At 36.1% G+C, this 26,005-nt stretch overlaps 1 protein-coding gene across 7 annotated transcripts in view; it reads left to right on the top strand.

The window, feature by feature from the left end:
- Window positions 1-26,005, top strand: part of DGKB (diacylglycerol kinase beta) — a 320,219-nt gene that overhangs the window by 48,664 nt on the left and 245,550 nt on the right. For 6 of the 7 annotated variants that reach the window (XM_065627599.1, XM_065627600.1, XM_065627602.1 and 3 more), the window contains 5 exons: window positions 4,784-4,937; window positions 9,407-9,547; window positions 15,594-15,643; window positions 16,972-17,046; window positions 17,586-17,705. In XM_065627599.1, coding sequence (XP_065483671.1) covers window positions 4,784-4,937; window positions 9,407-9,547; window positions 15,594-15,643; window positions 16,972-17,046; window positions 17,586-17,705 — 540 coding nt within the window. Of the gene's footprint in view, window positions 1-2,462; window positions 2,480-4,783; window positions 4,938-9,406; window positions 9,548-15,593; window positions 15,644-16,971; window positions 17,047-17,585; window positions 17,706-26,005 lie in introns of all 7 variants that reach the window. The other variant, XM_065627605.1, reaches the window with a different exon arrangement.

Genomic DNA, 26,005 nt, shown 5'->3' with positions numbered 1-26,005 from the left:
TTAGTAAGCTTGGTGAATCAGTTTTTTGTCATACAAAAAGAGGAATCCAGTGGTATATGATTAATGTAAAAACACCTTTTTGTGACCTACAGGCAAGGCTTTTGGTACCTTTTTTATTCAAATCAAAGCTTGAACTGCACAAATTTTTATTCTTTCCTCCACCCCTCTCTCCTCAGAAGATTTAGGCCAAATGATTTGAGATGTCTTTCATGTTCCTCTGAATAACTAGTGGCTGCTGCAACTATGTCCCTATATACCTCCCTGTAATGTTCAAAATTTTCCTGAGATCCCTAACCTTGTGATCATAATCTCCCTATGCCCTCGATAGTCTCTTGTGGAAGGGAATGAATTAATTCATGTGTCAGTTTAATTGTAGTCAGTGTGGTACATCCTCTCACGCCCTCATCCCCTCACTTGGGAAATGTCATGGAAAATGCCTTCTGAAATGCTAAATCCTTCTTTCTCAAGTTCATTTTAATTCAACTGGAGCTTCTGGAAGCCAAGCAACTGTTGAAAATTAAGCACTTAGCCTGCATGCTTAAGAAAACAACATCAACCATTATAAATTATTCTAATATTATTGATCTGAACGGTTAAATTAATGCTTGCGAATTCATTAACAGAAATAAATTATTTTCAAACCCTACCAAAAGTTATTGAACTTTTCATCTGAGAAATTCTGATACGACAGTGAGATTTAAAGGGAAGATACTGTGGTTTACATAGCAGAGTGAGCATGTTCCCTGTTAGTCTGGAAAATTAAAGTCCTCTGCTTTCCTCTTATAGTCTTTTTGGTTACCAAAACATTGTGTGGTTCCTTTGAAGAGTAGCGGGAGCTGAGGGGAAATGCTACTAATAACAGGAAGAGTAGTTACTTACTGAAGAATTTTCATATTTTAGAAGGGTAAAGTTCCGTGAGGAAAAAATAAAAATACTGCATAATTGCAGAATGGAGAAATGCTCATAATATTGTGTGTTATTCTATCTTCTGTGACAGCTATTTTGAATTAAGCTCAGTAAATGTTTTACATCTCTGAATGTTTTGTTTTAAATGAACAATACTCAATGCTAAAACCTCTACTTCGTGATAATACCGTAACACCTATAAGTATTCTACAGTGGTCCTCACAGGATGTCTTTTAAGAAGTTACTCTATTTTTCTACAGTTGTGTAATGGCTTATGTATGTTACAATGAGAGGTGATAGGTAAAGCACTGAAAGTAATTTAAAGGGAGCTGTTCTTTGCAAACTCACCCCTTTTTCATGGAAAGCTAGATTGATAATCTAAACTGCTCCTAGATCTGCTATAGTCTAGCTCAGTTCTGTTGTTTACTGTATATACACTTACAAAACTAAATTACTACATTACTTTAGCAGTCAGTTCTAATCTACACCAAGTATGGTAGGTCCCCTTGAAAATGTTTTTCAGCTATGAAGTATTAAAATCACAGGTATTGTGGGGTTTTTCATATAGGCAAGAACCTCATCACAGGGCTCTATGCATAGATCTCCTTTGGGCAGGACTGTTGCATGTCCTTAGATACAGCACATGGGTTTGCATCTGCATTTTGGGCTATTACAAACATTTTTGATGTGTATTCAAGTCACTTACCAGCCGCTAACTAACTTTCAGCATCATTTGAAAGCTTTTGGATGTGCAGCATCTGAACTCTGGTTGTATGAATGTTGCTGCTTTCCCAGGGGAATACAGGTCACAGAGCATGTTAGAGCAGAGAATGAGGCACTTTCAGCTGAAGAAATCTGACTGTAGAACAAACTTCTAGTACAACCACCCACTTTCTTTTTTTCCTTTGCTGAGCACACTAATCAGTCGCAGTCAGGGTGTCAAATATAATAAATGGACACGGCAGCCAAGTCATGTGCTACTTTGATATCTGTTGTCTTTCATGGACAGAAATATAAGGTGATTTGAAACACTTGCTTTGGAGGACACTGGGGTAAATGATAATCTGACCAACTTTAGGAAATATGGTAAAGTTTGAGCATCTTTGAGAAAGAGAATCTTCTGGAAGAAACGCATAGTTGTGACCTTATTTATTAATCAAAACCTCTACCCAGGCATAATTCTAAGCCCATAAATGGAAAAAATGTAGTCTGTGTTGTTGGTCACTTGTAAGGACAGTGATACACATTTAAAACATCACCCTGGGGCAGTTAGGTCTCAGCCTTAGTGGGCGACAGCTTATTTCATGTGGACACAAAATTTCTACGTCTCATAAAAGAAAAAAGAAACAACACAGAGAAGGCAGGGGGAGATAAATCCCTGCTCCAAAGTGTTGAAATTATATTAAAGTTGTTGTAAAAATTATTTATACTGTCAATATGGTTTAGTCTCACGAGGAGCAGGGACTCAATATGGGTCCCTTCCAACTTGAGGTATTCTATGATTCTATGATCCATTTTATTACTTAAAAGTAATAAAATTACTTCTCTCTTACCAGGAGAAATAATCAATGAAGTTTCATTAGTCAGCTCTTGCCTTGCTGGCAAAACCAAATTAACCTAAATGACAAAGAATTTAGTTATTACTGGCAGTTTGGTGGACCAGTCTCACTCAGGCAGCAGCTTAAAAGTCTAAGCTGTAAACTCAAGCAATATTTTTAGCAGTATATACATAAAATCCACAGGCAAGGTAAATTAAAAAAAAGTGTTATGTAATGGAGATATTTTACATGTCTGTCCATAAACCTTAGATGGGTTTATAATTTGGGGTTTTTTTTCTGTTTCCCTTTTTTACTTGATCATTCCTCTTTGTATATGATGTAGTGAAATAGCTAAAACACTTTTTATGCCCAGCTTGAGCCTTGTGGAGGCAATTTTTTTCAGTCTCTGCTTTTTTTGTGTTCAGTAGGTGAGAGCTTTGTTGGTTTCACTGAACTTGTTTCTCAAATGCAGTGCTCTGGATTAGAAGCTCAGCATAGATACGCTCTTGTCAAGTCTGCATTCCAAATGATGACTTGCACAAGATCAGCCAGATTTTGCAATCTGTGTTGTTGGTCACTTGTAAGGACAGTGATACACATTTAAAACATCACCCTGGGGCAGTTAGGTCTCAGCCTTAGTGGGTGACAGCTTATTTCATGTGGACGCAAAATTTCTTCGTCTCATAAATATAGAAGAAAAAAGAAACAACACAGAGAAGGCAGGGGGAGATAAATCCCTGCTCCCAAGTGTTGAAGTTGTGTTAAAGTTGTTGTAAAAATTATTTAAACTGTGACTCAGATTCCAAAGTCACTGAGGCATTTTGAAAATCGAGTTTCCATTTTCTTTTTCTGGCATGATTTCAAGCTGATTTCTTGCTAGTCTGTTCCCTCTTAGTGCTGCATTCACTGTGCTGAAGTAAAGGAGTTGTATTTGAGTTTTCTATGGAGAAATGGAATCTTCCTGAAGCATGGGGTACTTTCTCCAAGTTGATTTTGTGGTATAATGTGGCTTTATCCCTTAATTATTAATGGTGGAAAGTTGCTGTCCTGTTTCATCTAGAAACAAAGATAGCAACAGTATGTTTTACAGATCAGTGATTGATAAGCTGTTTTAAAATCTCATACGTAACTGAGTAGCATCATTGATAAGTATGCAGTTGTGTCACAGTTATTTCTGAGATAAAACCGAAATTCTCTTAAGCTCTCTTGATATGTTTCAGAACACCTTTCTCTTGAGTGGTTCTATATTAGCAGGATAAAATGGGATCTTAATGTTTTACATTGCTGTGACCTCATGGCAGCCCACACCTTCTGAAAGGGGGCAGCGCAGGGGAAGGTGCAGATCTCCTCTCTGGTCACCAGCAATAGGACACGAGGCAATGGAAAGAAGCTGGGTCAGGGGAAGTTGAGGAGAAGGTTCTTCACTGAGAGGGTGGTTGGTCATTGGAACAAGCTCCTCAGGGAAGTGGTCACAGCACCAAGCCTGTCAGAGTTCAAGGAGCATCTGGACGACACTCTTAGTCAATATGGTTTAGTCTCGCGAGGAGCAGGGACTCAATATGGGTCCCTTCCAACTTGAGGTATTCTATGATTCTATGATCCGTTTTATTACTTAAAAAGTAATAATTACTTAAAAGTAATAAAATTACTTCTCTCTTACCAGGAGAAATAATCAGTGAAGTTTCATTAGTCAGCTCTTGCCTTGCTGGCAAAACCAAATTAACCTAAATGACAGATGTTTCAAATCAACAATGTTTTTTCCCTGTAAGTAATGTTGTGCATCTCAGCCCTCTCATTTGGCTATTAGAACCTATTTAAGACAGGGTGATTTGTTTCTCTTTGACAAATACCAGCAAAACATGTTGCCACCTAGGAAAAGACAAGTGGCCTTCAATTCTCTGAATTCCAGAAATCCCCTGCTTGTTGTCTGCCTAATTATGGGAAAACCTAAGTATGTTAGGTGTGTCCCTGTGAGCTCCGTAGGTGCCTTTGGTTGCAGTTTTGTATGTGCTGTTAAGCCATTATCTAATCAAGAAACTAGAGAGCGTGAAATTTCATTTTGGGGTCCAGATACATGTGGTCTGAATTTACTCTGGGCTATCTTACACTGTGCTCTGAGCTACTGTAGCAATACTGTGAGTTTTCAAAGTAATACTTAATTCAATAATCAGTCACTTTCAAGAATAGGTATGCCAGGCTATATCTTCAGAAATCAATATTTTTAAAGTCAGTCTGAAGTTTTTGTTAACAGAATATTATTTGATGGATTAGTACGAAAGTTTTTGCGAAACAAATAATTTAAAATACCTTTTTTTCTTTTTTTTTTTCTTTCACTTCAGACTATCGATTTAGAAGGGTTCAAGCTGTTCATGAAGACTTTTCTGGAGGCAGAGCTACCAGATGATTTCGTTGAGCATCTTTTTACATCATTTAGCAACAAAATCTCTCACTGCAGTCCATTAATAAAAAACAAACCTCAGCACCTTTCTGGAGGTAAGTATTAAAATCACAGTAATGTAAGTCCTGAAGGTTCCATCCCCCTCCTATTTGTAATAGCGGTAGCTATATAGAATTCTAAACTGTATGTATTTCTTTTTTGTTCTGATATTTGTGAAATTGGAAAACCACATCATGAGCAAGAAATATTGTGAAAAGAAATGGAAATTAAATGGTTTCCTGTATTTAATTCACAATAATGATGCAGCTGAGACACCAAGTGGACAACCTTTGTCATGTTGATGCTAATCAGATTGCTATGGTTACATGATCTTGCTGCCTACTCTACTGTATAAACACTTCGAAACCTTCAGAGCATCATGCAGGGGGCTCCTGCTGGTGCTGTACAGTTTCTGTACCAGTTACTGCCACTTCTCTTAACTAAGTGTGATGCTGCTATTAGTAATCCTAAATACTTATCAGCTACTGATATTTTCAATGTCCTAGAAGTGTTAGCAGTATTTCTTTTCTCAGTGTAAGGATCTTCTTTAATGCAGTTTGGAATTTTCATGCTTAACTGAACATTTTGATTAAAAGTGATTTAGAGTTCAATTCCATGAAAAATAGTGTTAAAAACTGTCAACTCACAACATTTTATAAAACTTTTAAAGAAAATTTGGAGAAGAAATTTAAGATTACCTTCCTAACTTGATATATTTGGTTTGACACATTAGCAATTTGGGAACTCTATAAAAATCCAGTATCTAAAAGCAGATGCCAGACTAATTTAATGAAATAAATTGCATGTTTTGAACAGCTGGGATAATCAAGCATTTAGAGCAAGTTACCAAATGGTTTGATGGGTATTTAATTGCTTGAATTCTTTAGATGAACATTAAGTGTCTTCAAATTGCAAGTCATGCAGAAGTTGTGAATTTGGTACAAGTGCTATGCTACTTGCTGAAATGCTAGCTTCTCTTGCACATGCCAAGCACTAGATTTCCATAGATGCCTCAGTGTACAATGCTGATTACAGGCTTTCGGATATCACTGAGCGTGACCTGGTTTTTGTTTTCAGTGGATGCCATTCTCAACTATGTTAAATAGAAGAGTTTCAGTTATCTTTATTTAAGTTTACAATACATGCTTTTTCTCCTTCTTAGCTGTATATTTCCTGGCAAAAACCACCAAACAAACAAAATAACCCAAACCACCATATTACATTATCATCTTCTATTATTTGCAAGGTGTATATACTGTAATAATCATTAATAATCATTAGACTGAACTGAAAAAGCTTTTTTCAGCTTGCAGAGCTTGCTTACCCTATCAATTATTTGATTTTTTCATATACATTTTTTTCATTGGAATTAAATTCTTTAGCTATCTTGTTTTGTCCTTTCCGATCAGAACTGCCATGGACACATCTCCTTCTGCAGATATCTGCTCTGTAGACAGTACATTTTTGACTTCTTGGACTTTTGTTATTAGTTATCTAGACTGGTTCCATGTACGGAGCAGTAAGCTTAGTAGACTGTAGTGTAATTGGTTGTGTGGAGTATTCAAAACCTTCTGTTGCTAATTACAGCCCTGATAGTGACTCATTTATGGGTTTGAGCAAGTCATTTAGACCAGTGATTCAGTCCCTTGCCCTTAAAGATGTTTGCCATGGAATCTCTAAGGGCGTGTCTAAATGTATTCTTCATTGTATGCTGCAGGTATAATTTGGATGTCATAAATTTTCAGCATTGAATTTTTTTCTGCTGTGAATATAGATTCTGTTGCCTATAAAGTCTTAGCAGCATAATTTCATTTCCACTTTCATTACTTTTATTTTTCTCTTGGCGTTTTCGTCATATTTTCATCAATGAGTAGCATCAGCAATAAACATGCACTGTACCAGCCACCAAAATTTGTAATCTTTTACCCTTAATGCTTTTTACCTGAAATTCCAATAGCAGCTGCCATTTAGTCATGCATATTTATTTATTATACTGTGGTTTTACATACGGTATCTGAGTACTATTGTTTTAAAAAAATCATCATTTATCATTTTGGTATTGTATTTCTATGGGTCTGACACTCCACATGTAGAAATAACAACTGTTTTTAGGTCATTGTCAGATATATAGGTAAATTTTGCCCAACGTAGTCCGTGCTCAGCTTTCTTCACTTTTGCTATAATTCTCTCCGATAGATTTTATTCTAATGTGTGGTAAAATATTATTCTTATAATAATAATAATTGTTGTTGTTATTTAAACTGTATGCTGAGTTTCTTACTCTAACTCCTACAGTTTTTTCTCCTTCGCTCACTTTTCCAAGTTTGTAGTTAATTTTCATCTTTTTCTGTTAGTAAGGACGTTAGAAATCATGTAACGTGAGAGCAGTTTAGTAGTCTTCCATATGTATTTAGTGTAATACCAGAAGGACTGTTTGATAAATTGTTACATCGAAAGTGTCTTCAGAGAGGTAATTCAATTCACTTCATGCAAGGGTTCTTGGTTATTTCTGCCTGAAAATATGCTGTTTATATTGTAATTCAATTGCATGAGATTTAAACGAGATGTAATATCTTTATAATTTGTAGCATTTAAGGGAAAAAGAGTGCATTGGTAGATTTTAATGTATAAATGAAAATTATGGAAACCTTCACATTAGGATAGCTAGTAATTTAAAAATGTTACTAATAGTGAAAAAGCTGACCATACTGTGAAATAAATTTGTCAGAAACATTTAATGTCTTTCTGGAATGTGGAAAGGTACATGAGAGCTAGAGAAAATCACGAGGAAAGTAGCAGGGTTCATAAATCTCTCTGGCATGTGACTATTATTTACTTAATATCTCTTGGTCCACTCATGTCTGTTTATAAATTATATTTTCAGTTAAGGTGTCTGAAGAAAGATGGAAACAGATGCCAGGTAAGCAGCAACACTATCAGTCATCTGCAAGTCAGCACATTGCAGCCATCTCTCTCACACCTCTGATTAAGCCGTACTGCTTTAACCTTTAGCTTGTATCTGGTGACGAGCTATAAGATACCTTAAAATTTGTATGCCTTTTCATTTGGATTTCAGTGAAATCCAGGACTATACTTTCTTGAGATATGTTAACCCAAGTTTTATAATACCTTTTATTCTGTGCATAGGATTCACATAAGACTGGAATGTGAACTATTTGTGTCAATTGTATGACTAAAGCTGGCATCTTAATTGATTAACATTTTGTACCGTCTTAATTTTAAGGACTCTTACTGACACGCAAACTCGTTTAGGAGAACATTAGCCTGTTAAATCTTTTTATTCATTTAAATATTTACTTTCAGTGTTAATTATCTACCTGAAATCATGGACATAAACTTGATTAAAAGATATGTTTTCTGCACACCAAATGACTCTATTCACTGATTTTTATTTCTTTTTTTAATGTTTGTACTTCAGTAGACCTTTGAAAATGTCTTTGGTTCTAATGAAGTTTTTCAAGATAAAAAATGGGGTGGGGAGGAACCCACCAGAATTGTTTCCATTTGCTGCAGTAATTAACGTGTCCAAGACAAATGGATGAGAGAAATTATGTGTGCAGGTTGTGTATGCAATGATGAATCTGTTCTGAATTAATTATAGAAAATATTTAAAGACAGTAAATCCTTTTGTAAAGATTTATGTTCGCGGTGGGAACTATAACAATCTTTTCCCATCTTTACAGTGGGAAATGTAACAAACTTGCAAAGAAGTTTTTATTACTGCTTTCTCTCTGTATTCCTGTCCTTCCCTTTTTTTTTCCCCTCTATTTATTGCTTCCTGCAGATTTCAGTAATATCATCAGGCCTGCTCATTAACGTTCTCTTGAAACAAAGTTTGGCAGTGTTGAAACTTCTGTTCCAAGTGGCACCCTGGAACTGCTCTTGATCACAATGTTTGAGCAATTATTTTGACTATATTTAAATTATTTGTTTATTTTCATAGTATTCTGTGGCTAAGGCTTCCATGTTTTAAATATGTGTTACTATGATACACATCTGGCTGTGTCTATGGAAAGACTAGACATTTGGGTATTATCAGTGTTCTTTGACACTAAAACATCTTCAATTGGTGTAGCTAGTGTCAATCTGGAAGTTAGACAAAATTCCTACAAGCACAGGAAAGTGGATGCAGCAATGGGCAGGGATCGTTTTAATGCTTAAACTAACATGGAATGCAGTAGAATAAAATTTTTCACCAAATTGTTTGTAATCAAATGACACCGGATCAACACAAGTGAAAAAAAGATTTCTGCCATTCCCACAATTGATTTTCTTTTTACAATAATTAGCTTTGTTGGTTTAATATTTTAAAACTTCACTATCCATTTTAATTCTGCCTTTGCTGCATAAACTATGAACATGAATTGTTTAAAACGTCTCATTTATATTTAAATTAAGAAGTCATCTGAGATTCAAATAAAGATGCATATATCTAAGAGTTCTGTTTTTCATTTTCTGCTTATACCATATATTAAGATTAACAAAGGCTGTGTGTTATTTTTAGGTCTGAGACTTAACAAAGGTACCTCTACATCCCGACCTCCTACTCCTGCCAACTTAAATTTACCAGACATGATCCAGCTGAAAGATATTGTTTGCTATTTGTCACTGCTAGAAAGAGGAAGACCTGAAGACAAGCTAGAATGTATGTTCTTTTAAGTTCATTTTCTTTTTTTATTTTCAGGGAAATAAAAACTCTGTTTCTAAAGTTTCTGAGTTTACAGCTCAGATCATAGTAGTTGCGTTATAAAAATATGATCCTAGGTGACTATTATTGCAGGAATGATCTTTTATTCTTTAGAATATTTTAATTTGATGAAATTTTAACTGAATTCTTCCTATCTAGCATGTGCTAAGATGAAAGTATCATGCATTCTGCAGTGAAAAGAATCCTTTCTATACTCTTGTCTGTTGACTAAAATAAGACCTGTGAATAACAAATGAAATATACCAAGGATACTTAGAAATATATAGAAGTGGTGAATAATCTGCAGATAACCAGCTAATGCAAAGAATAGTTGTTAATATAGGCCATGGACACTAATATTAGTGACAAAAAAGCTAAGAATGACCCAAGTCTCTACCACTGTTGGGAATGAATGTTTGATACTAGAAGTTAGAAATTACTTGATTATTTTTTACAGTTACAGGCCTGATTATTTGAAGTCCAACACTTCTAGCTGTTCGAAAAATAACTGAGAGTTTGATCTGCAAATTGGAGAAAAAAAGAAAGAAATTGTGTTTCCCCATTATGGAATTTTAGAAGCCAGTTTTCCAGATAGATAAACAGTCAATCTGGTTGTATAGTCCTTTACTGACACTAAGTATGCTTCTATACACATAGCTGAGCTGTCTATAAAATAGCTGTGAGGTCAGGTTCTAATACTTTATGGAAAGTAAATAATATGATGGGAAGTGCAAACAGTAGGTTTCATCTGCTGGAATGGGGAATTTATTACAAGGTTGCATGACTGCATGTTACCAAAGTATCTTGATGTTTCATGACCTGTTGTTAGCTTACTAACCAGCATCCTTCTGGACAAGTTGTCCAGCTGTGGGATGAGCGGGTTCATGGTGCGCTGGGTGAAGAACTGGCTGAAGGGCAGAGCTGAAAGGGTTGTAGTGAATGGGGCTACATCTGGCTGGTGACTGGTCAGCAGCGGTGTTCCTCAGGGTTCATCCTGGGGCCAGTCCCGTTCAGTGTATTTATCAATGATCTGCATGCAGGAATTAAATGAACTGTTAGCAAGTTTGCTCGTGATACCAAACTGGGAGGTGCTACTGACTGTCTTGAGGGAGAAGGTGCCTTGCAGAGGGGTCTAGGTAGATTGAAGCATTTGGCAGTGATTAATGGGATAGAATTTAACAAGTCAAAATGCTGATTTCTGCACCTCGGATGGAGTAAATCTGTGCAGAAGTATACATTGGGAGAGGAGTGGCTGGAGAGCAGCCCTGCAGAAAAGGGTCTGGAGGTGCTGGGTGGTGGCAGCTCAATATGAGCCAGCAGTGTGTACCCTGGCAGCCAAGAGGACAAACCGCATCCTGGTGTGCAACAAACACAGCATAAGCGGCTAATCAAAAGAGGTGGTTGGCCTGCTGTATTCAGTGTTGGTGCAGCCTCACCTTGAGTAGTGCGTGCAGTTCTGGGTCCCACAATTTAAGAAGGATTTGAAAGCCCTTGAATACATCCAGAGAAGGGCAACAAAGCTGGTGAAAGGGCTGGAAGGAATGTCCTGTGAGGAGTGGCTGAGGATTTTGGACTTGTCTAGTTTGGAGAAAAGGAGGCTGAGGAGCAACCTCATTGTTCTATACAGCCTCCTAAGGAGGGGAGATGCTGAATTCTTCTCCCTGGTATGCAGTGACAATTAAAATAGTTAAAATAGTTAAATAATTTATCAGCACAATAGTTAAATAGTTAAAAGCAGCACCAGTGGAGGTTTAGACTGGACATTAGGAAGCATTTCTTTACTGAGAGAGTAGTCAAACACTTGAAGAAGCTTGCTAGAGAGGTGGTCAATGTCCTAAGCCTATCGGTGTTTAAGAGGTGTTTGGACAGTGTCCATAATAATATGCTCTAACCTTTGGTCAGCCCTGAAGTGGTCAGGCAGTTGGACTAGATGATTGTTGTAGGTCCCTTCCAATCCTGTTCTATTCTTAGAATGAAAAAAATTGTGCTGTAAGATCACTGATAGCTTTATCTCAGCAAATATTATAAGGACCCATCCCCAAATTTGGTAATACCAGTTTGGTATCATAAGGTTAGAATACGAGGATATATGGATGAATGTGCATTCAGAACACAAGCAGATGACAACTAACATCCTAGGATTGAAATCAACTTAAAATATAATAACTATTTCATTGTAGCAAACTATGAAAGCCTCATCAGAGCTCTAAAGCACTCTATGCACAAGACACAGCATGAAATGGAGATCAGTTCCCTCCCCTGGTGCCAAGAATTGGTACAATGAAAAAGGGGAGGGAAGCAGATGATGATTTTAGTGCAGGAGATGTTCAATGAGCTTCCTGCAACAGGAGCTGCATAGGCAAAACACTGCAAATGATCTACATGATTTAGGAGCGAGAGCCTGATCTAATAAATGTATGGCACTTACATGTTTTGTATGTTAAAGATCATTTGAATTTACTACATATAATTAAGGCCATGGTTATTATATAGATTTATTTTCTACTTTGTCATACAGGATTAAAATTTCCCCATATTGTCACTTTTTAGTGTCTAAATTTTGGATTATACTGTACCATTAGTGGGCAGAATTTCCTATTGATTTTAGTTGAAACTTCTTTATAAATTCATGGTATAATTTAACCCTTTGTCTGAAACGATTTTACAGCAGTAGGTCCTGTGGCTTTAAGGTAAAATACAAATCAGTAGCAGTGGAGTGAAAAAGGAAAAGATGGCTTATTCTGGAGTTGCCAACATTAATGTTAATGTTAATCTCAAATCATAATTTTTTCTCTGGTAAAAAAAAAAGAAACACTGCGAATCACAGCTGAGTCTTTAGAAACTAGATTCAGGACAAGCAGAATGTGGAAGCAGTGCTTTCAAATAAAATCTGATATAAAATGGATGATTTTTTTAGGATAAAATACACCAAAAGGAAATGATGTTTAGATATTTGATCTATATGATCTATGAGTTTTCATAGATTTACAAATATTCCAGCAGATGAATGGGTTCCCTAACCTATTAGCAGTGTATTCCTGGAGGTGTTAAACACCATGAATGTCACCTGTTTGACATGCTCAGCATATCTATTATTCATAAACTACACATGGCCTCAGTAGAAAGAATATCCTAAACTTTCTTAGCAGAGATACATTGGCAGAATTTTAGTTCTCTTTTTAAGGTCGTATTTCAAATAGTTCAAGTTACATTTATTGTAAGTACCTTCATACTCCGTGGCTCAACCTGTAGACTTGATCCATAGAAACCATTTTCTGCTCTCCATGTTGTTTTCACATGTACCAAGCTTTGCTTGCTGGTGTCCACACGATGATTCTTGAACATGTAAGAAAGACCCCTTGTCAATGTGCAGGGTACTCCCTAAGAACTGAACAAAGATGTTTTGTAGCTCAACTTTTCCTCTTTTAATGTCCCCAACAGCAAAAGTTGTTTTTGCTCATATTTACATGAGGCTTTATCAGCGCAGTCCATTCCTGATTTTTATCAGTATAACCGTGGACACGAGGCATGTGTCTCTTTTGATACTGTTCAGAGAAATGTCAGGTGGCAGTATGGAGGAGACATAAATGGTGTGGAGGAAGCACACAACCTCCATGGGTACTATAAGTTTGCAAACATAATGTGCTTAAAAGTGCTCAAACTTCTCTCCACTATTATGAACAGAAACTTCAAGAATTATGAGCTGTGGGCTTTTTGCCCATTCCTCTTATCAAGATTATCTCCAGGTTATTCTGTTTCTGTTCTTCCTATACCAATAGAAGCTTCAAGAACGCCTCAATGTCCTTTTGTATTTTTGCAGTCATATGATTAGTTACAGTCTGTATTTTTCTTGTGCTATGCAGTTCTTGGACATTCAGGCTTCTATGGAGTGTGACAAGCCTCACAATTTTCAAAGTACATGCACTGGTGAAAATAGAAAATGTGTTCAGCACTTGTGTGTGCATGTGTTTTTGAGAATGAATTCCCTGACTTCTTCTCAAAAGGCCATAATTTTGAACTTTTGGAATTTCTGAGATGCCATCTTTTGTCATATGCAAGATGAGATTCCAGAGGTTGCAGATGAAAGTATAGCAGTGCAGTGATTGAACTCATCTTGGTAATTTTTTTTAATACATTTTTAATTATTTACAAAAGGTAAGCAGTCTGGTAATAAAAATCAAGTAGGCAGTTGGTGCTATCAGGTAAAGGGATGAGAAAATAAATATAAAAGATTGACTTGGGCTCTGTTGTTTGCATCAGAAATTTTGTTTAGTTATTTTTATAATTTTGTTGTTGTTGTTTTTTTCTCCTAGAGTGTGTAAATCAGCAAGAACATGAATATTTAGCAGGGTATGAATAGAAAAGAGATTGCATGCCACGCCAGTAATGCAATTTTTTAGAGTCTAGCCAAGAGCACAGATTGAGCCTTTTCACTATCCAATACGTACGTAGTTGGAAAGACTTGCTTCAAAGGTGAAACAGTTATAATTATGCTAATATCTGTTTTCAAATGACTGATTAGAATTACTAATTCATAATAAAGGAAGAAAAGTTGTAAGCACTACTTCCCAGGAGTGGGTAAGGGTCGGGGAGATGCTAAGCTTGCTTTCGTGATAGCTCTAGGACATTCTTTCAACCAGTGCGTTACAATCACAGAGGAGGAGGAAGGAGAACCAAATGATTTGAACTTTATCACTGGGTGATTCAGTGATTCGTCCCTATGGAAACTGTGAATGCTTAATGGTATCTTTGCCAGATATTATAATATTAGTTGTCTTGCTCTGAGCAGCTTTGGTAGAAGGTGTACAAGCAGGGACAGTACCATTCTCTGGTGGCTTTTAGCATTAGCTGTTGTTTTACACTTAAACATTTCTGCTATATAATTCTGAGGCAAATAAAGGTATTTTTATAGGTTTTTCTTAGCCTGTAACTAATGAATAATGGACCTTTGTAGCTTGAAACAATGTGCTATAGTCAATATATTCAGTCTTATATTGCAGCTCTTAAGAGCATTGCAATGTAGTGGCAAAATTTGCTGAAGTGGTAGAGAGGTATAGTACTTACCTTTTTTCTCTACAGTTAGGTGATCAAAATAAGATGGGGGGGATATAATGGAAGCAAACCAATCCATATTGTTAAATATGTTTTGCTGCAAGCCCAAAATAATCAATTTCTTTCTGAATTTTACTTTCTAATTGCTAAGAATTTCCTCTCACTTCTCATTATATTGTTTCCTGAAAACTGTGATAAACTTTGCTTGCAGAATTTGACTGTAACAGCATTTTCTGTGGGTCCAATGTGGTGGGATTCCTCACTGTTGACAAGGTCATATGCTGTGTGTCCAAAGACACCTGATAAGACAGTTTGTAAGCAGATTGCTTTGCTTTTGCTGTCACTCAAGACATTACAGTGTCTGGGACCCACCTGTACACGGGCTCTCTTCTTACTCCTTGGAAAATAGATCTGGGTAGGAAAAAATTGGTATTTTTGAAGGGATGGTCTTTAGAGTTCAGAACTCTGACAAGCTGTCCCGGATCTATCGAGTCATGATAGCTGCAACCAAGGGAGTAAGGTAGCATTGTAACTTAAGTAGGCTTAGCAATATTTGCCTGACCAACTGTGCGTGATCCTATGTTTGGCGAGATTACAGAAGGGCCTTTTGGTGGTACTCACCATGAATACAGACCATCTCTAGGAGGAACCGGAATTAAGTTCAGAGACCAAATTAGCTGTTGGAGTGATTATGTGGAAATGTGCAATTGCACTGTCCTGCTAATATGTCTCATGGGAGGCGCTGTGGGCAGAGTAGTCACTGAGTGAACATCTCACACAACGTGAAGTGTTTGGTGGATCTGCAGTTAGTGTGAAAATGTTAATGTTTGTCCTTTCTTTGGAACTCAGGCTTGGCTGTTTTGTGTTTCAGTTTAGGTTTTGGTTTTTTATGAAACAATGTTGTTACTATGGTTTCTAACTGCGTTTTCTTCTCTTTTTGTTTCCTTTTTAGTTATGTTTCGCTTATATGATACAGATGGGAATGGATACCTGGATAGTTCGGTAATGTTATTTATGTATTTTAATGCATTGTAAGAGTATGTCGTAATGACATACCTATACAAAACTGCATTAATCCAAATCAAGCTTATATATATCCTGAATTAATAGAAGCAGTATAAACTACAGTCAATAAAAAGTCACCTATTTTGAAAGTAACTCTTGAGTTTTCTGCAGCTGTATACATTTTCAAATGTTGACATTGCTCTAGTGGAGTCCTATGCTATAGTCTTTTGATTTTTAATCGTATTACTGTAGGGGACACATTAATATGATTCCTGAAATTGTAGTATGCTGCTGGTAGATGTGTATGAATGCACCATTTCTGAAGATTTCATTAAAAGGGGAAATTATGAGAGTCACACAGTGGATATATGTGGAGAGATGTCAGAACTCCCAGGCTGTTATTCAGAATGGAGGAACAGTATTAAAGACAAAGCTTTGAGGAGTAGCCCAAACAAACGTTTGAAGCAAAATCAGAGATATAGCAATCATTTAAAAAATGTAACTATTTCTTCTGTTACCTAACAGAAAGAAGTATTTTATTGGCAGCTTTCTTTTTCCTTTTTTTTCCCCCTTTTGTATCTCCCTGAAGTAAGACAGCATAGAAAGGAATGGTAAAGAAGAGGTGATTCCCGTAAGTTACACAGGAGTAGGGAAGCTAAGTTATATAGAGATACAAAGTAAATACTGTATAACTGTTTTAGATAATAAAAATATTAATTAGATAACTAGTGCATAGTAAATACATATGAGAATTCAGAATGGTTCTAGGTAAGCATTTGATCATGTTTACAAACCAAATTGTATAAATGAATATGGAGAAGCACTAGTGGTATGTGATAAGGGAAGTTACAACACTGTAATGGTAAGAAAATATCTCTGTATTAATTTATACCATCCTATTTGTGCCTTGTTCCATTAGAAAATTGGGAATTGTACAATGACTCAAAAAAAAAGTTTGTTAGGTTTGTGGAATTTAAAGGACCTTACATCATTATATCACAGGGTGGACTTCAGATCATGAAACCAACGCTCAAATGATCAGCTAGGAAGGAAGAAACTGTTACTACTTTCAAGCCAGAGGCTGTCCTTCAGTTGTGGGGCTGTATTTCACCTCCCTGCGTGCTTTGCGGTCTGTGCCTGATGTTTTGCTAGTGAAACAGATTCACGTAGGAGTGGACAGGTTCCAGTGTAAACGACATTTTATTAGGAACATTGATGAAAAAGTGTCATTGAACGCAATATGTTTGAATTATAAGTTGCTTGCAATAGAATTTGTCATTGTAATATTGTATTAAGTATTATAATTCTTCTTCTTTCATCTGTAGGAGCTGGAAAATATCATTGCTCAAATGATGCATGTTGCAGAGTACCTTGAATGGGATGTTACTGAACTGAATCCAGTAAGTACCCGTTTTATCACAAGTTTTTAATGTTGCTAGAGATGGTGTTTAATCATTTTGTGGTAGTTCATGTCAACATGTGATCCTATGTGTTAGTAACATAAAAATAATAATAGACTGTGCTCCACTATGACACTGTCAATTAGCGCTTTTATGAGTCTTATTCTGATTAAATCTGATCTGTGAAACATTCTTCCTAGAATTTAAGATTTTCTTTGGTGCATGTAGTAATTAACTTTTATAACACAACTCATTTGTCTCTGAATATTTCCGAAAAGTAACTACATCTTATTCGTATTGTATATAGTAAGTAAACAAGGGGACACAACTTAGTTTGGGAACTGTAGATGATAATAAAATGTAAATAGGAATATGACACTTTGCTGAACTGTGATTACTCATTTTACTACAGGTGCCATACAAATAATATTTTCCTTACTTTTTGCATGCAGCTGAGGGAATTGGAGATCTGGACATGTTCTAACTAGAAGCTCCTGTATTAGAAGAGAATTTATGAGATTTTTCATTAAACTTTGTAGATCCTTCATGAAATGATGGAAGAAATTGACTACGATCATGATGGCACTGTCTCTCTAGAGGAATGGATCCAAGGAGGAATGACTACAATCCCGCTTTTGGTCCTCCTTGGGTTAGAGAATGTAAGTATTACCATATGAGCCATACTGAGGGACAGAACAATATGGGTTGGAAGGAACTTCTGGAGATCATCTGGTCTAACCTTTTATTAAAGGCAGGGCCACATTGAATAATCCAGGGCCCTGTCAAGCCCAGTCCTGAATAATTCCAGTGGGATGGATTCCACCAGTTCTGCAGGCAACCGCTCCTAGTGTTAATTGTTCTCAAGGGAAAGAGCTTTTTTCTTAGGCACAGATGGAATTTCTTCTGCAGCAATTACTGCTCGTTGGCTCTTGTCCTGTCACGATACATCCCTGTGACTATAGTTCTTCTGTCTCTGTAACTAACTTAATAAACTATACTAAGTAGCAATATCAAAGAGAACATGTACACCTAAGGATAGAGTGTTTTGAAAGAAGAGCTTATGTTCTGTACATTTACAACTTCACATTAAAGATAAAACTGATCATATTACATCTGTCTTATACCAGTTCAACACAGCTATTTTAACACGGGCATGTTGCCAGTGCCACCTGCTGTCCTGTATTTGAGCTAATTTTGAGCACAAGTATCTTAGCATATGTTTCAAATGCTTTTCTGTTGTTTGAGAGAAAACATTTTTATTCATTTTTTTCTGAAGTCTTTTTCAGATGTTGAGGTGAAATAATAAATATTACTTACTTTCCCTATATACTGCTATGACCTGAATTAAGCCTAGATTGCTGTAGTTGCTCTATGGTATTTTAGTTGCACAGAAAATGGTAAGACTTAGAATTTCCATAGGGAAATATGCAACAAAACGACACATTTAGCAGAAGATATACAATTCTTGCAAAATCTTATTAATCAAATCACCAGCTAAATATCTGAATTGAGGACAACTTTCAGTACATTTGGATTACTAGAAGTACAAATTCTGTAATTCCGTATGTGTGACTGAATTAAAAAAATGTTGAATTTCTTCCTTGTCATCAAACAACAGATCTTTGTCAGGCTGAATTCCATTATTTCCACAGAATTACTATAAAAAAAGGGCAGCAAATGCTGTCAAGCAATCAGTATAGCAGATAATGTAGTCATTCTCAGTACAGATTTTTCTTTAGTGACAGGTAGTGTAGATGTTCTGGGAGCATTTTTCAGTGTCTACACTTCATTCTTTCTAAATTTAAAACTCTATAAATTCCATGATAAATTAATGCAGATCCTTCTGTAAAGGTTTATTTTCATATTAAAGCAAAAGCTATTGGAAAGAAGCTCTGTAAATGTATGTTATCAGACCTTTTATCCTTTTGAGTGTTTTTACTAGTTAGTAGATAATTTATCTTTCTGTGTTTAGCTTTAATATGGAAATAATAAAAACATGTCAACAGTGATCAAAATTCTGTGGCCTGCAATCAACATGTATCAGTGTTTCAGTCATCAAGAGTATTCCCAGTACTTTATGTGTTGAAGAGACATAAATGTACAGTTGTGGAAAAAATATTATATAATGGTATGCAAAATATCTTTTTGATCAATAAGTATAGTTTTATTAGTTGAAAATTGGAGTAAAATGGATGGGGTGGCTTTTAATGCTTTTTTAATATTTTACTTTACTGTGAATGAAGTCCATTATCTACAGAACCGTACAAGCTGAATTGCTAGTCATTTGCTAATGATTTACTAGGAAATTATGCCATCCTATAAAAGATCTTCCATTTTTCTTTTCGTATTTAAAAGTGCTCTTTATTTCTTAAACCATTCGCATAATGTGTAGAGAAAAGCCAGATTTTTAAATTTTCCATCAGACCTGCAAAAACTCACTACTTCTGTTTGTACACAGTCCTAAATGATCAAATCTAAATGTACTTTAGGACATTGAAAAGTTAAATCAAGAAAGTTAAAACTGTAATGCTTGTCCATCATTATTTTGTGTAAACTGATAGCATGGTTTTGATGCTTTTACAGCATCTAATGTATTACCAAAGCAGTGCATCACTCCCATTAGTGGAATGTTTTTATTCCTTTTTATGTGCTGCCGTTAGATTTTGCCAACCTAGTTTCCCAGGACTCTGCTTTTTGGCTGGCTTTCTGTCTCCTTTTAGTTATGGTAAATAAAAGTAACATACCTCTTTTGGACTCAGTAATCCAATAATAAAGTTCTGATATGTTAAAGTTTTCCACAGGCTGATTAGGCTGTGAAAATAAAGGGCATAATCTACTAATGGCTTATGCTGCTTAGACCTGTCCAGGTAGCCTTCACATGTTGAAAATAAGCAAAAAAACCCTCCAAACCAAACAAACAGTTCTCTCACATTCTTTTAACTTCAGCCAAGTATACTTTGGCTCTTGTGCTGGACTCAGGCAATGATGAAATTTTAAGTCCAAGACATCAATTTCAGATCTTGTCCAGGATGATAGTGACACAGTTTAGTTAAAAAAAAAAAAAAAAAGATACCAGTGAGGTCTTTAATTTGTGTTGGGTTGGAGTCCATTAACTTAGTGTGAAATACTTAACTCTTGCATAGAGATTGTACAACCAATACAAGATTCTCAGCTGGTGTAATTTTTATGCTAGTATCAGTGAAACTATGATAATTTATAAGATTTGTCATAGTACCTTCAGAATTCAGCTACATTGTTTATAATGAATCTTTAGTTTCCTTTAAGAGCTATATCAAAAGATAAGATATCATGTAAAAGTTCTATATTACATTTGAAGCCTTTCAATCAGTTTTTATTACATACTATATTAGATACTTTAGTTACAATAACTGAAAAAAATTCAGAGAAGCATTTGAGTGAAATATGGAACTATATTATTCAAAAATAGAAGAATAAACAAGTTATTGTTTATAAACAATGAGGTTGAGATAGCCTAATTTCTCACAGGTTTGTGGTCTTTGCCCTCTGACCTCATCAGTAATCCCCTTCTGAGAGACGGGACTATTAGGATGTTATTAAAATATTAGTCAGCCAGCTGTTGCCAGGTTAAAAGAAGTAACTGGGAAATCTGCCTGACTTGTGTTCTGAGCTCTCTCTCTCCCTCTCTCTCTCTCACTCTGCTCCCCGCTCCTCCCCTTTTTCTAGACTTTCATGAAACTTGTAGTGCCCTCTCAAATCTAGTTGAGATTACTAAATTAATTTAAAAATTGCTGGAGCAGTTTAGAGTCATGGAGATAAAGAGGCAAACAGCAGAAATAAGTCTCATTTATCTAGTAAATCAACCTAAATATGTAGTTTATTTTTTCTTACTGGGTTTTATGCTGTTTCCTCCTGAAATTTTAGCTTAGAGTTACTGTGAAAGTAGAACTTAGAAATACTGAGAGATTTAGCTCTGTGAATGTTCCAGGATAGAAACAAGATATTCTTAGTTTGGTGCTTTTCAAGGCAATTGGTGTGATCATTTTAGTACAAGATAAAGAATTTGAATAAGAACTTAATTGGTTGTTATTCTATAGGGGTGCTGTGATAAGCATACTGTTTGGAAATTCGTCTTGCAAGAAAAGACCTTGTAATTGTATATGTGTATGATACATTTGTACTTGGGTGACTACAATTTTCCACTTAGCAGAAGATGATTGTATACTGCATCTACTGAAACCTTTATCTTTAAGACCCATAATTCTTACTCTGAGGTTTAGTTGTGCCAATTTCATGGAAAATGTTCCAAGAAATAATCTCTTGAAAAGTGAGAATTTCATGTAGGAAAAAAAAAATTAGGTAACTATAGAGGATTTTTAATTTTTGTGGTGCGATTTTTAATAATAAATGGATGAGGTAGAGTTTTTTGCTGAGTGTCACGCTTCAGTCTGCAATTTTCACAGTCATCATCCACTTTCCAAATATATTTTTGCTTCTTGATAGTTTGTCTCCAAGGCAAACACAGACTGGGCGGAGATGTCCACTAGATGCATTACTACTTCTGGTTGATAATTACAGTTTTGGGAAGTAGCCTATTGCATACTAGTGACCACTACATTATTTTACTCCTCCACAGTAGAAATGTCAGAGTTTCTGAACTTCTTATTTCCTTCTGCATTAATTTAAGTAAATCAGCATTGCCGGCGTAGTTTGTGATCTACCCCATTGACTCTCGTAGCATTGCTTAAAGTGTCCTCTGTAATCTGGGCACAAAATGCCTCTTAATGGTGGTTTGCTCCTAGGGTTTGTTGTCATCCACGAACATCATACTTTGCTCTTCCCTATGAGTTCCTCACTTGTACAATATTATTCCACACTGTTCTCATAAAAGTACTTGATTTATTTTCTGCAGAAATTCCATGCTAGATATTTTGGTCTTATATCTCTTGTAATGCTTGTAACCGATCATTGCTACCACCTCTGTCATAGATTGTACAAAAAGTAGGTATGAACTGCAAGTTCAGAAGTGCTACTGTTAAAAAAAAAAAAAAACAACCCTTGTTTTAGGAGTGGAAGGTATTTTATTATTTTTTCAGTGGCCACTAGATGTCAGAGTTGCACCGTGTCTGGTGCTGTACGGGTGCTGAAAAGCTGCCCTAAGGTGAGAGAGAACTTGAACAAGAGTAAATGCTTCGTAAAGTCATCAATAATCTGAAAGCAGGCCACTATGCCTTTCTTTTAAGTCACCAATTGTAACTGTCAACCTGTTTCACTTTTTAAATCAAGGTAAATCTCAATGGGATAAACACATTTGTGTTGAAGTGTGACTGTGCTTCAATTAAATCAGAAGCAAATACTCTTAGAATTTTGCTTTTGGATCCTCAAGCAGCAAATATATAATGTTAATACAATAATATATATAGCTGTTATGCTACTACACTAACTCCTTTTTAACCTTTTTTATTAAATATGGGATGGAATACTCAAGTGTGGATCCACACTTGGGAAATACTACTTCTTACATTGTATATTACATTATTGTTGGCTTACTTTTTGAGCTCTGAGTATGTGAAAGTGGAACCAAACTGGGGAACTGCAAACATTTAAAAGTCTGGTGTGGGATCTTCTGCACCATGAGAAGTCTCTCTCGGGCCGAAGTCTGAAATAACTGTTTAATACCTAGGCAGTTTTGCAGAGTTGTATTTCTTTCATTCAGCAAGGAATGAGGGCGATCTGGCCGTCTGTTGTCCCCAGGGATATTTTTATAAGTCCCGTCTGAAGTCTTGACAGGTGAGTTTTGTAAAAGGCTGAAATGCCAGTGGGTCATACGCTGTTTCCATATGTACAGGGGGCAAAACCAAGCCCCTGCCAGAGGCAGCAGAGGCTCAGCCTCTTTGGGCCAGCTCCTGGCCAGCTGGGAAGCAGATTCACTCCAAGTGCTAACAGGAGCTATTTTACCAGAATCATTTCACAGCATTGCCAGCAGAGGGGGGATTGTTAATACTTTGTGAGACTTTGTAGCAGGAGCTGCTGAAAAAGTGCACCTCTCTTTTCTTGACAGTGCTGTGTACTTTTATGCTGTGCTGGCTCCCACTTCTTTGCAGGAAGTTTATAAATGCCTTTCCGTTCTACAGTCCTCCTTCTCCTTTGCCTGGAGGTTGGTAAAAGCCCAGCAGATGTCAGGAGTAACCAGAACCTTTTCTGTGTCTAAGGTGTAAAATAAATGCTATTTCATGCAAGTATACAAATTTGCCATTATTTAAAATGTAATTTCTGCAGCATTTCAGTCTCTGCGGATGACAGGTGACTAGCAATTTAGGGACAGGGAAACTTTGGAGTGTGGCTAATTTTGAAGCTTGTTTAAACAAATTAGTTTCCCCTCCTGTGCTCCCTTTTCTATGCTGTTGTTTTCTCATGTTCACATTAATACTTAAGCATTTCCGGATGATCAGGATAGTACACTGGTGAGTGCATGGATGAAGGCTGGGGAAGTGATTTTTTTTTTTTTTTTTTTTTTACTTTTCTCCAGCACACACACAGGGACACAAAATATCTTGGAAGGTAGAACTGAGGAGCCCTCCCTAATGCATGTCTCTTGAATGATGGTTCTCCCCCTCCAGTTGAACCAGAACAGAGTTAGAACCTGCTCTCCCCAAACCAAATGAAACAAAACAAAACCTGAGGTGAATTCTTTGCTGAGAACCACCAAAGGAATATGGAACTTAACTGCATTTATATTAAAAGGAGATGCTGCATGGTTTAATGGACACTCTTCTCACCTTCTCACTGACTGAACGTTACACAAAGATCAGTTGTAAAAATGTCAAGTCATATAAATATTTTAAAAATAAATGAAAATAAAAGTAGGCCGTGAAAGAATGATTTAACAGATTCACTAACATCCTTTTCCCTTGGTTGCTTGTTACTGACTCTTGTCAGAAAAGAGTGAGCATGCTGATATTTCAGACGCTCTGTAGCTTTTTTAAGAGCTGATACTTGCTAGGATGAAAATTTATCAGCGATTTCATTACCCTTTTTTAACTCTCAGAATGGTGAATTTTGTGCTTGAAACCTTAAGATCTCTTTGGTTACCTTTATTTACAAATACCTAAAAAGCTGAATTAAGTTAATATTACACCAGATTAGGGATGTCTAGCTAAATTCTGTGACTGCATAAAATTTTGCACCAGTTCTGAGGCTGGCTCTGTCACGGTTGATTTGCTTATTAAGGTCAGGTCCTTTTGGCAATCAAAGCCATGGTAGAAGGGTCAGGACCATAAGTTAAGAGAACCGTTGTTAACAAAATAAATGTTACTATTGTCATTATGTGCTGAAGTCTGCGTATGGCTTATGGAGACTTCATTTTCAGTGATATATAATGAAGTGAGGAAGAGATTTTTACTGTACCTGCCTTGCTTTGAGATCTTCTTAATGACTATTTGTTTTTAAACTGTTTCTCAGGATATGGAAGCAAAATGACTGAATGTCAGTAAATGCACTGATACGTCAGAATTGTGGATTTTATTCATACTTAAAGACTTGCATTGAGGGGGCTTTGTTTCATATTATGTCTTTTTTTTTTCTTGGCTGTGTTTTAAAAAGTTATGTGCATGCATAATCATATGCAGCACTTTATTGCTTATTTTTGGCAGTGCACAAGAGCAAAAATTTAATTTGCTATTTTCCAAAAGTGCATTGTGTTTATGTAATGGATTTGCATCAGTTGCAGCCTGTAACACAGTTAAGTGTTTTAATTGGCAGAACACCCACATCAAGACTTGTTTGTTTTTCTGATAAGGAAAATGCCATCTAAGTTAGTCCATATGTTCTGTTCAAATAAGAAGCGACATATTCACATGTAATGGCCATTCTTTAAAAATAAAATTAAAATGAAAAAGTAACACAGAACTAATGTGGAAGAGGGGCAAGTTTATGCATAATTATGAATTTTTGTTAATTTTCAGAAATAGCAAATATTGTGCTAAGGAAAGCTGGTCAGTGTGCCTTTTAATTGCTTTTGGTTTGTGACTGTGTCTGTTGGTGACCTGAGTAATGTTAAAATTAAAGAGTACATTGTTTACTGTTTTTTCTCAGACAGGTTTACATGGTCTTTCTTGTCTAGTGAATAATTGTCTGCTTTCAGAAGACTTGAAATTCACACACTATATTGAAGTTTAACAATACTTTTAAAATGTGTGGAATGTGCTAGTAAGATGGAAAGAAAAATAGAAGTTGCAGAGCTCCAGTTAATGAAATACATCCTCTTCAGATGCCAGTCATGAAGGAACTTGACAGACTTCTAGTGCTCCACAGCTGCAGAATCTATTTCTGCTTCTTCAGGGGAAATTGGAAAACTTCCACACTCTTTGCCAGGCTGAGAATCCCACTTCAGGCATCTGCTCTGCTCTTTCTGCAGCAAGGGGACCCTGACATTGCCCAGCTGTCAGAGATGGCATTTGAACTCCTGCTGATAATATCTGGGGAACTCCACTTAGGCTCTGATCCTGGTATCTCAATAGAGAAAAAAAAAAATTTCAGCTGACTTCAATTCCTTTTGTTTCTAGGTAATTTGTAGGAATTATTCAAAGTTGTGTTCTGGTTAGGGCCTGGCTTTGAACCAAACATTTTTAATTTCGTGGAGTGATGGTTTTCCTTCAGGTCTTGATGTGGCTTCTGAGAACCAGAGGCTGATTTAGCTTTTCCTCTAGCCATGTCACAATTTCTTTTTGGTAAAAATGACCAAGACGACTATACTGTTTTAGCAATACATAATGAAGAATCAAAGTTCTGCAGCCTATTTTCAGCTGAGAGACATTAATTGCCTTTGTTCCATTGGATGTTATATTTGGTAAAAAATAAAATAGGTTTTAAAAAAAATCAAGTGATGTTATATTACATTAGGTTAATCCATTTTTTTAAAAATCAAAACCTCTAATGATTGTAAAAAGGAAAAAAGTCTTATGGCCAGACATGCCACGAA

This window comes from Caloenas nicobarica, chromosome 2 (genome assembly GCF_036013445.1).
Source record: "Caloenas nicobarica isolate bCalNic1 chromosome 2, bCalNic1.hap1, whole genome shotgun sequence".
NCBI classification, from domain to species: domain Eukaryota; kingdom Metazoa; phylum Chordata; class Aves; order Columbiformes; family Columbidae; genus Caloenas; species Caloenas nicobarica.
The sequence above is the reverse complement of the archived record's forward strand: the minus strand, read 5'-3'. Positions and strand labels throughout refer to the sequence as shown.